Raw genomic sequence first — 11,840 nt, 5'->3', positions numbered from 1 at the left:
TCCTACACATCCCTGAACACTATAGGCAATTTAGCATGGCCAATTCACCTAAGCTGCACATCTTTGGATTGTGGGAGGAAACTAGAGCACTCGGCAAAAACCCACACAGGCATGGGGAGAATGTGCAAACTCCTGGAAGGCAGCAATGCTAACCACTGAGCCACCGCACCGCCCCTCCCCTGTTGCTGCAGCTGTATAGGGCATTTCTGATACTGCAGCTGGAGTACTGTGTATAGTTTTGATCCCCAAGGATATAATTGCATTGGAGGCAGATCAGAGAAAGTTCACTAGATTCATTCCAGAGATGAAAGGTTTATAAAACATTGACCAGTTTAGGATTACGCTCGCTGTACATCCCTCTGTGACTGAGCATATGAGGTCAATGGTGGCTTTTTCATCCATTCCCTTCCTTACTATTGTTCTGGTACCCAGAGCGCAGGCGCAGGAGCAGGAACGGCATGTGCTCGGAGCATGCTCAGTCTCCGCCACGGGGCCAGCTCCAGGAAGAGCGGACATTTCGGGCGGCGGGAGGAGACATGGTAGGAATGGAAACCGCGGCGCTGCGGCCTGGCAGATTTATCAATTAATGGATGGCAGGGGCGGGGGACCTGACTGCCCAAATAAGCGCAAATAGGCCCTGCGTTTAATCCTGCGAGCGGGCACAGGGCCCAGGGGAGCCGTCTCACTGACCGCCATCTTATGAGAGGGAATCGGGGCGCGCAGGAAGGCGGGGCTTCCTCCCGGGGTGAGACCGGGTTACCCAGGCAACCGGCCGTCATCTTGGTAAAGGAATGACCCTGGTCACCGGCCGCCTGCCATCTTGGTGAGGGATTTTTTTCACAGGCTGCTGCCTTTGGTTTTTCCAGTCAGCGCAAGCATGTTTAAAATTTCATTTTTTCTAATAAGCAATGTTTCCTTTAGTTATTTTCATCTTTTGGTTAGGTATTTAACACTTGCATTAACATATTTAGATTAGATTACTTACAGTGTGGAAACAGGCCCTTCGGCCCAACAAGTCCACGCCGACCCGCCGAAGCGCAACCCACCCATACCCCTTTAACCTAACACTACGGGCAATTTAGCATGGCCAATTCACCTGCCCCGCACATCTTTTGACTGTGGGAGGAAACCGGAGCACCCGGAGGAAACCCACGCAGACACGGGGAGATTGTGCAAACTCCACACAGGCAATCGCCTGAGTCGGGAATTGAACCCGGGTCTCTGGCGCTGTGAGGCAGCAGTGCTAACCACTGTGCCACCCATTGAAATTCAATGCTGTGGATCTGCAAGGTTCGAGGTGTCAGTTCTTTTTGACTCCAGATGAAGCAATACAATGTGCATTCTAGCGCTCTGTTATACGCAAGCGAAGAATAAACCTACTTGATTGATTATTTTCCCTTCATGGATAATTTTTTTAAAAATTTGTAGACGGTCGTTAGATATTGTTTTAGCAATCTTTCTTTCAATTTAATTGAAAAATTTCCCCCAAAAAACAGGTTGTCCCTGGGCCCATATTTTCTTTCAGTTTGAGAAGCCGAAGCCCTTGTCCTGTGGTTCAAAGGTGCTGCTGCTCAACGCTTGGTGACACCTCGTCCCCGGCTGATGTGGAGGGGGGTAAAAACAACGACAGCAGATGCTGGAAACCAGATTCTGGATTAGAGGTGCTGGAAGAGCCCAGCAGTTCAGGCAGCATCCGAGGAGCAGTAAAATGTGGAGGGGATTGGGTTACATTAGAGTTTCTTCTCCCGGACCACGCTCTTGGTCATGGTTCACCCAGCCATTTGTAAATCCAGGATCAGTGTTTGCCAAAGTAGGTGAGTGCTGGGAGAGTGGGGTATAGTTTGGGATTGCTCTGGCTGGTGGTCTGTTTTCCATGATTCATCTCATGGCCAGGTGCCCCTGGAGTCAGAAGTGTATAGAGTTCACTGGTATGCTCCTTCCACAGGTGGAGGGAGTCGGAGTGTCTCGTGGATACTGGGAACAAATTCTAGTTCAGCTGGTAATGTTTAATTTTCTTATTTCAGGATTACTTGCTGATATTGGCTTATTTTAGTTTGATTGAACCATATGTTTATTGGAACAAGAAGGGAAAGGCAGTTCATGATAATTAGAGTGGTCAGTTGTGAATTTCTGTCCACGTCTGATAGTGATACTGACACTGTCAATTCCTTTTACAGGCAGAAACTCCAATCAGACATCAGATCAACATGTGACTGTGCCATTCAAATCACTGAATATAATTCGCTTTGCAATATGGAGGGAGATATGCTTGTCTGCTCTGTTTGTAGGCAAATACTAAAAACATCAGTGTGACTGGAAAAGGCACCAAAACACACAAACCTGAAAGCAGATATTCCAGTGCGCTGTGTGAAAAGAATTTTAACCAGTTACTCGGCCTGAAAAAGCAATGTAACCATTCACGGCAGGGAGAAACCTTACATGTGTTCTGTGTTCAAGGTTTTAACTGATCATCTGACCTACAGAGTCCCAACAATACTCAGCATCATGGAGAAACCATGGAAATGTGGGGATTGTGGGAAGGGATTCAGATCTCCATCTGTGCTGGAAATTCATCGACGCTGTCACACCGGAGAGAGGCCATTCACCTGCTCTGATTGTGGGAAGGGATTCACTCAGTCATCCAGCTTACACAAGCACCAGAAAACTCACACTGGGGAGCGGCCGTTCACCTGCTCTGAGTGTGGAAAGGAATTCACTCAACTCACCCACCTCACCTCACACAAAGTTGTGCACTCTGACATGAGACCTTTTCAATGTCCTGCCTGTGACAAGAGCTTTAAAAGCAAGAAGAATCTATTGACACACCAGCGGGTTCACACTGGAGAGAGGCCATTCACCTGCCCTGCATGTGGGAAAGGATTCACTCAGTTGTCCAGTCTGCTGACACACCAGCGAGTTCACACTGGGGAGAAACCATTCATCTGTTCCGAATGTGGGATTGGGTTCACTCAGTTATGCAATCTGTTCGATCACCAGCGGGTTCACACTGGGGAGAGACCATTCATCTGTTCAGAGTGTGGCAAGGAATTCACTCAGTCTTCCAGCTTATGCAAGCATCGGAGAATTCACTCTGGTGAGCGGCCATTCATCTGTTCCATATGTGGGAAGCAATTCACTCAACTCACCCACCTCACATCACACCAACGTGTTCACTCTGAGACAAGATCTTTTCAATGTTCTGAGTGTGAGAAAAGCTTTAAAACTAAAATGGATCTGCTAACTCACCAGCGAGTTCACAGCGGGGCGAGGCCATTCACCTGCTCACAATGTGGGAAGAGAGTCATCCAGCCTGCTGGCACACCAGCGAGTTCACACTGGGGCCAAACCGTTTATTTGTTCGAACTGTGGGAAGAGATTCACTCAGCTCACCCACCTCACTTCACACCAACGCGTTCACTCTGACATGAGACCTTTTCAGTGTTTGGACTGTGAGAAGAGTTTTAAAAGCAAACAGAACCTGCTGACTCACCAGCGGGTTCACACTGGAGGGAAGCATTCCCTTACTATGAGTGTGGGAAGGGATTCATCCACCCATCCCTCTGGCTGAGAGAACAGCAAGTTCACATTGTGGAGTGATCCGTTTGTCAACTGTGTGTGTGGGAGGGATTCACTCATTCATTCATTCTATAGAAATTGCAGCAAGTCCATAAGTGATTCCAGGGGTTGGATTCTGCTATTTTTGCTGCTATTAGTCACATCCAGACTGAACTATATTCATTTTGACACTTGGCAGCTGTTTCAGTTTATGTTAATCATCTCTGTAACTGGGCTGGAGTTTAATATAAGACCATAAGAGCATAAGACATAGGAGCGGAAGTAAGGCCATTCGGCCCATCGAGTCCACTCCGCCATTCAATCAAGGCTGATGGGCATTTCAACTCCACTTACCCGCATTCTCCCCGTAACCCTTAATATGCTGGATTATAGATTAAATAAATGAGCTTTTTGTCAAGCACACTGCTAAATTTCTTGCCTTCTCCAAATTAAGAGGACACAAAGTTTTTTAAAATCCACTTAGTCATAGAGATGTACAGCATGGAAACAGACTCTTCGGTCCAACTCGTCCATGCCGACCAGATATCCCAACCCAATCTAGTCCCACCTGCCAGCACCTCGCCCACATCCCTCCAAACCCTTCCTATTCATATACCCACCCAGATGCCTTTTAAATGCTGCACTTGTACTAGTCTCCACCACTTCCTCTGGTAGCTCATTCCATACATGCACCACCCTCTGTATGAAAAAGTTGCCACTTAGGTCTCTTTTATATCTTTCCCCTCTCACCCTAAACCTATGCCCTCTAGTTCTGGACTCCCCAACCCAAGGAAAATACCTTGTCTATTTACCCTATCCATGCTCTTCATGATTATATAAACCTCTATAAGGTCACCACCAACCCTCCGACACTCCAGGGAAAACAGCCACAGGCTTAGTAACCTCTCCCTATCGCTCAAATCCACCGACCCTGGCAAAATCCTTGTAAATAATTTCTGAACCCTTTCAAGTTACACAATATCCTTCCGATAGGAAGGAGACTAGAATTGCACACAATATTCCAAAAGTGGTCTAACCAACGTCCTGTACAACCGCAACATGACTTCCCAACTCCTATAATCAATACTCTGACCGATAAAGGAAAGCATACCAAACGCCTTCTTCATTATCCTATCTACCTGCAACTCTACTTTCAAGGAGCTATGAACCTGCACTCTAAGGTCTCTTTGTTCAGCAACACTCCCTAGGATCTTACCATTACGTGAATAAGATTTGCTTTCCCAAAATGCAACACCTCGCATTTATCAAAATTAAACTCCATCTGTCACTCCTCGGCCCACTGGCCCATCTGATCAAGATCCTATTATAATCTGAGATAACCTTTTCGTTGAGGAGAAAGTGAGGTCTGCAGATGCTGGAGATCAGAGCTGGAAATGTGTTGCTGGAAAAGCACAGCATGTCAGGCAGCATCCAGGGAACAGGAGAATCGACGTTTCGGGCATAAGTCCTTCCTGAAGAAGGGCTTATGCCCGAAATGTCGATTCTCCTGTTCCCTGGATGCTGCCTGACCTGCTGCGCTTTTCCAGCAACACATAACCTTTTCGTTGTCCACCACACCTCCAATTTTGGTGTCATCTGCAAACTTACCTCCTTTGTTCACATCCAAATCATTTATATAAATGACAAAAAGTAGTGGATCCAGCTCCAATCCTTGTGGCACTCCACTGATCACAGGCCTCCAGTCTGATAAACAACCCTCCACCACCATCCTCTGGCTTCTACCTTTGAGCCAATTCTGTATCCAAATGGCTAGATCTCCCTGTATTCCATGAGATCTAACCTTGCTAATCAGTCTCCCATGGGGAACCTTGCAAATGCCTTACTGAAGTCCATATAGACCATGTCCACCATTCTGCCCTCATCAATCCTCTTTGTTACTTCTTCAAAAACCTCAATCAAGTTCGTGAGTCATGATTTCCCACACACAAAACCATGTTGACCATCCCTAATCAGTCCTTGCCTTTTCAAATACATGTAAATCCTGTCCCTCAGGATTCCCTCCAACAACTTGCCCACCACCGACATCAGACTCACTGGTCTATAATTCCCTTGCTTGTCCTTACCATCTTTCTTAAACAGTGGCACCATGTTAGCCAACCCTGAGACTTCACCTGTGACTATTAATAGTACAAATATCTCAGCAAGGGGCCCAGCAATCACTTCCCTAGCTTCCCACAGAGTTTGAGGTTACAATTGATCAGGTCTTGGGGATTTATCCATGTTTATGTGTTTTAAGACATCCAGCACTTCCTCATCTGTAATATGAGGAATTCTTAACTAAATCCTCAATTTCTCTAGACATCCAGCATTCCCTTCACTTACCAGCCTTTCCTTTCACCCGAACAGGAATATACTGACTCTGGACTCTCATTATCTCATTTCTGAAGGCTTCCCATTTTCCAGCCATCTCTTTACCTTCGAACATCTGCCCCCAATCAGCTTTTGAAAGTTCTTGCCTAATACTGTCAAAATTAGACTTCTTCCAATTTAGAACTTTTAAAGTTTTAGATCTGATCTTTTCCATCACTATTTTAAAACTAATAGAATTATGGTCACTGGCCCCAAACTGCTCCCCCACTGACACTTCAGTCACCTGCCCTGCCTTATTTCCTAAGAGGTCAGGTTTGGCGCCTCCTCTCGTAGGTACATCCACATATCGAATCAGAAAATTTTCTTGTACACACTTAACAAATTCCTCTCCATCTAAACCTTTAACACCATGGCAGTCCCAGTCTATGTTTGGAAAGTTAAAATCCCCTACCATAACTACCCTATTATTCTTACAGATAACTGAAATCTTTTTACAAATTTGTTTCTCAATTTCCTGCTGACTATTAGGGCATCTATAATACAATCCCAATAAGGTTATCATCCCTTTCTTATTTCTCAGTTCCACCCAAATAACTTCCCTGGATGTATTTCCGGGAATATCCTCCCTCAACACAGCTGTAATGCTATCCCTTACCAAAAATGCCACTCCATCTCCTCCCTTGCCTCCTTTCTATCCTTCCTGTAGCATTTGTATCCTGGAACATTAAGCTGCCAGTCCTGCCCATCCCTGAGCCATGTTTCTGTAATTGCTATGATATCCCAATCCCATGTTCCTAACCATGCCCTGAGTTCATCTGCCTTCCCTGTTGGGCCCCTTGCATTGAAATAAATGCAGTTTAATTTATTAGTCCTACCTTGTCCCTGCCTGCCCTGACTGCTTGACTCACTTCTTTTCTCAACCGTACCAGTCTCAGATTGATCTCTTTCCTCACTATCTCCCTGGGTCCCACTCCCCCACCTTACTTGTTTAAATCCTCCCAAGCAGTTTAAGCAAATCTCCCTGCCAGTATATTAATCCCTTCCAATTCAGGTGCAATCCCTTCTTGTACAGGTCACTTCTAACCCAGAAAAGTTTCCAATAATCCAAAAATGTGAATCCTTCTCCCATACACCAGCTCCTCAGCCATGCATTCATCTGCTCTATCCTCGTATTCCTACCCTCACTAGCTCGTAGCACTGGGAGTAATCCAGATATTATTACCCTCCTTTTTAAATTCCTGCTTAACTTTCTATATTGTCCCTTCAGAATCTTATCCTTTTCCCTTCCTATGCCATTGGTTCAATGTGTACAATGACCTGCTGCTGGTCCCTGTCCCCTTTGAGGACATTCTGCACCCTCTCTGAGCAACACATCATTCTGATTTTTCGCTGCTGGCCACAGAAATATCTGTCTGTGCCTCTGACTAGAGAGTCCCCTAAATACAATAGACCGCTTGGGTTTTTCCAAAAACCAACAACAGATTCATGGTCATCATTAGCCTCTTAATCCCAAATTTTTATTGAAGTCAAATTCCACCATCTGCCATTACATGATTCAAACCCAGGTCACTAGATTAACAGTCCAACAATAATACACGAGGCCATCACCTATCCTGCAAACAATACTTGCCAACTGGCCATTGTTCAGATTTTGTCACATATGAATATGTACTGCTGCAGTATCTGTGGAGTCATGAACAGCGTTGCATATTGTGCAATCATTGGCAAACATCTCCACGTTTGACTGAATGCTGGAGGTATGGTCATTGATGAAGCAGCTCAAGATGACTGGGCCTAGGACACTATTCTGAGGTACTCCATGCAGTGATAACTTGGAGCTGAGATGACTGAGCTCCCACAACTACAACCATCTTCCTTTATACTCAGTATGACTGGTGTCCTATTACTGGTTGTTGTATTGTTGGGTCTTTTCTCAGTTCATCTTGTCCTCATTCAGAACTGGAAAGGAACAACTCAACTGAAAGACTCTCTCTTGTAGTCGGGATGGGGCAGGAGTGCTGAGTTCAAAGTGGTTAAATTTTTTTCTTCTATTGGGACGATCAAGTTAAACTCTAGAAGGGATGGAGGGTTTGAGCTATTGGAAGAGGCTGAATAGCTGGTGTATTTTCCCTGGAGTGTCAGAGACTGAGGGGTCATTTATAAAGTTTATAAAATCATGAGGGCCATGGGTAGGGTAAATAGACAAGGTCTTTTTTCCCAGGGTGAGGGAATCTAAAACTAGAGGGCATAGGTTTAAGGTAAAAGGGGAAAGATTTAAAAAGGCCTAAGGGGCAACGTCTTCATGCAGAGGGTGGTGCCCATATGGAATGAGCTGCTAGAGATGGTGGTGGCGGCTGTTAGAATTATGATATTTAAAAGGCACCTGGATGGGTACAAGAATAGGAAGAGTTTAGAGGGATACAGGCCACATGTTGGCAAATGGAACTAGATGAATTTAGGAAATCTAGTTGGCATGTTTGAGTTGGACCAAAGGGTTTTTTTCTGTGCTGTACATCACTATGACTTGTATTTATATAGTGCTTGTTACATCTTCAGGATGCCCCATAGTGTTTTACATCAAATGACATTCTTTATAACAGTGAAAACATTTGCAATGTTGGAAAAGTAGCTCCTACAAATTGAAATGTGATTCTCACCAGACAATCTGCTCAATGATGTTTGTTGAGGGATAAATATTGAGCAGTTCATAGAATCATACAGTACAGAAGAGGCCCTTTGACACATCAAGGCTGGAGTAGTCCAACTTTCCTGCACTAGGCCCATAGCCTTGAATGTTATGACACCCAAGTAATTTATAAAGAGTGTGAGGCTACCCTCCCAGGTTGTGCATTCCAAACCTCCACCATCATCTGTGTGAAAAGTCCCCTCTAAACCTTCTGCCTTCCACTTTAAAATTAAGCCACCTTGTTATTGACCCTTCAGTTAAGGGGAACAACTGCTTTCAATTCACCCTGTCTATGCCCTCATAACGTTAATCATCTCTATCCCAGGTCCTCTTCATCCTTCTCTGCTCCAAAGAAAACTACTAGCTCATCCAGAGTGAAAAAGTGTGGCACTGGAAAAAAACAGCAGGTCAGACAGCATCTGAGGAGCAGGAGAATCGATGTTTTGGGCATAAACCCTTCATCAGTAATGCGTGCAGAAGAATCGACGTTTCAGGCATAAACCCTTCACAAGCTTCATAAACTAGCTCATCCAGTCTCTTTCCATAGCTAAAGTGCAACATCCTGGTGAAAGAAAAACAGAAATTGCTGGCAAGACTCAGCATCTCTGGGGAGAAAACAGTTATTTGAGTTCGGTGACTCTTCATCAGCTTCCTAGCTCATCAGTGGCAACTCCCTTGCCCTTCAGATTAATAACCTCACGAGAACTTTAACAGCCAACATAGCTGATGGGGCCATAGTTGAACATCTCCTTTGAAAGACAGGACCTCCGATAGTGCAGTACTCACTAACTACTGCATCACAATATCACCTTAGATGTTATGTTCATGGTCGTGGTTGTGGATTTGAATGCTCAACCTTCAGATTCAGAGATGAAATAATTACTCTTGATTATTTCAGTTCCCACATGTTTTCTTACTCTCTTGGAAAATTGTAAAGTCTGGGATTCATAAATGTCCAAAAAGGGTGTTATAGTCATCGGTGATTCTAAAATTAAGAAGGTTTGTTTCAACAGGGAAACAAAAGCTGCACAGACCTCCTTAGACTGGAAAGAGTTAAAGAGGATGGAGTTTCTCATCTTTTCATGATAACCTCAAGCTAAATCTTATCTGTGGGAATCAAATACAGTATTTTAGTACATTTTGAACATTTCTTTGGAAACCAGCAGAATTTGACATTGAATACTAACTGTAAACTTTCCATGTAGATGGTGTACAGGGAAAATCCTGGACATTGTCAATCTGCCAGCACATAAACTATGCTGTGCTTCTTAATACACTGAGGCTGCAAATGGATTGAGTCTTTTAAACATGACCCTAGTGAATATCTTCCCTGTGACGGCAAGGAGAGAGATGCCCTAGCAATTGTTACAATTCCCTCTAAAACCCTTGCTTTTCTACATAATTTTCGCAGAAACATACTCTGTGGAATGCATCCCACCCTACATATGAACACTGAAAATGGTAACTGAAATAAACCATTTGGTCACTTAAGCCATTCAGTAAGGTCATTGTTGAGCTGTTGCTTTTTGCATTCCACATTGCCATCCACCCTCAATAACCCTGGACTTGCTTGCACAACAAGAATCTAGGACCACTGTCAAGAACCACCATTTCAAGGGCGGCCAGGGATGGACAATCTCAGCCAATGTCCATATCCTGTGAATTAAAAAACTCCCTTACGTCACAACATAGTTTCCTACCTGTGGTGCTGTCATTGGCAAATTTAGCTACCATGCTATTGCTTCCCTTATTTAAATAATTGATATAATTTTTAAAAAGTTGAGATTCCAGCACAGATCCTTGTGAGACTCCACTCCTGCCAAAGACCAATTTATGCATGTGCTGATTTTTTTGCCAGCCAGCCAATGAATCATCTATCTGAGGATGATATGATGACAAGTGGGTTTTCTTCAGGATGTGAGATGACAGTGGATTTAAAGACAAGAATGCTAGAACCAGAGGAGGGAGCACCGTTAGCAACATCAGCTAACGTGGGGAGGTCGGATGCCCAGTAGTTTAACAAGAATATGGTTGATGGATAGGGAGGTGGGTCTCATGAACAAGATGAGGTCTGAAGTGCAGGACGACAATTAGGGAAAGAGAAAGATACAAACTCAAAGCAGACACAAAAGAATTTGGAGGTAATTTGGCTCAGTGGACTGGTGGAAGAAAGGAATGTGGCAGTGGCAACTGATTGGATAGTCCCAATCATACTGATAAAGAATTTTATCAGCTCCGTGTACTTGCTCTTGGAGGTTTAGACTGGAGACAGGTGAATGGGAGGTTGTGGCAAAAGGATCTAATCTGTATCAGAAATTTAATATGATCAATGTGTTTAACACAAATTTGACTTTTACCCAGGATACCTTTGAGCTTAAAATAGCACTGTTAGTGGCAGGCTTTTGCCCGAAACGTCGATTTTCCTGCTCCTCGGATGCTGCCTAACCTGCCGTGCTTTTCCAGCACCACTATAATCTAGACTCTGATTTTCAGCATCTACAGTCCTCTCTTTTGCCCTGTTGGTGGCAAGATGAACTTTTCTGTGTACTCACCTGAGTTCATTTGACAGGAAAGCTAATTCAATTCAGTTATATGCATCCTATTATCTCTGTGTTAGACATGCTTCATTATTTCTCCCATGCTTACATTACTGGGATATTATGAGAGAGGGTTCGTACAAACTCAGAATTACACAAGTGCTCAAGAGGCTATTGGCCTATCACAGAGGAACTGGCTCTTCAAATAAGCATCATTACCTAATGTCAACCTCCTGCGTTTACCCCACACAACCCCAGTAAAACATCTCTCAAAGTAAATTATTTATTTTTCCGAATGAGAACCCTACTTTAATGAAGCTCGCAAAACATTCCTGTATGTCCAGGTCGAACTTAGAAATTGACAGTTTCTCTTCCTAGTTCCAGATCCCAATTGCCCATCCACTCTTGACAACATGGCGGCGTCCGTGATTGACAGTGAATCCAGACCAATAGAAATAAGGGGCGGGTTTGGAGGACCAAGTCCGCACGGTTGATCCTCCAACCAATCGGAACCCGTACAAAATCACATGATCCAGGAGGGCCGTGCAGGCGCAGTGCTCCCGTGATCGAGAAGGGTTGACAGCGCGAAGCTTTGGAAGGGCGAAGCGGAGAGGTGAGAGATTAACGAGTATAGTAATGAAGCTGTTGTGAATCCGGAGGTTTCACGAGCGCCTGGTAGTCCTCTAAACCCGAATTAGAGACTGCAGGTTTCATATTCGAAAGAAATCGGG

General features: G+C 44.5%; 1 protein-coding gene across 1 annotated transcript; it reads left to right on the top strand.

The window, feature by feature from the left end:
• The first annotated feature begins 568 nt into the window (after positions 1–568).
• On the top strand, positions 569–3,557 carry LOC122543888 (uncharacterized). Its single transcript, XM_043682751.2, has 2 exons — positions 569–823; positions 2,178–3,557. Exon 2 carries the CDS (start codon positions 2,440–2,442, stop codon positions 3,421–3,423), a length of 984 nt encoding a protein of 327 aa, XP_043538686.2. The 5' UTR covers positions 569–823; positions 2,178–2,439; the 3' UTR covers positions 3,424–3,557.
• Positions 3,558–11,840: the final 8,283 nt, after the last annotated feature.

The sequence above is a fragment of the Chiloscyllium plagiosum genome, unplaced genomic scaffold (assembly GCF_037043375.1).
Source record: "Chiloscyllium plagiosum isolate Xiang-an unplaced genomic scaffold, Cpla_swu_hap1 HiC_scaffold_46, whole genome shotgun sequence".
NCBI classification, from domain to species: domain Eukaryota; kingdom Metazoa; phylum Chordata; class Chondrichthyes; order Orectolobiformes; family Hemiscylliidae; genus Chiloscyllium; species Chiloscyllium plagiosum.
Note: the sequence above shows the minus strand (reverse complement) of the source record. Positions and strands in the feature narration are given on the sequence as shown.

Coding starts and splice junctions, on each gene's coding strand:
- LOC122543888 (XM_043682751.2), top strand. CDS start 2,440: ATGTGTTCTGTGTTCAAGGTTTTAACTGATCATCTGACCTACAGAGTC.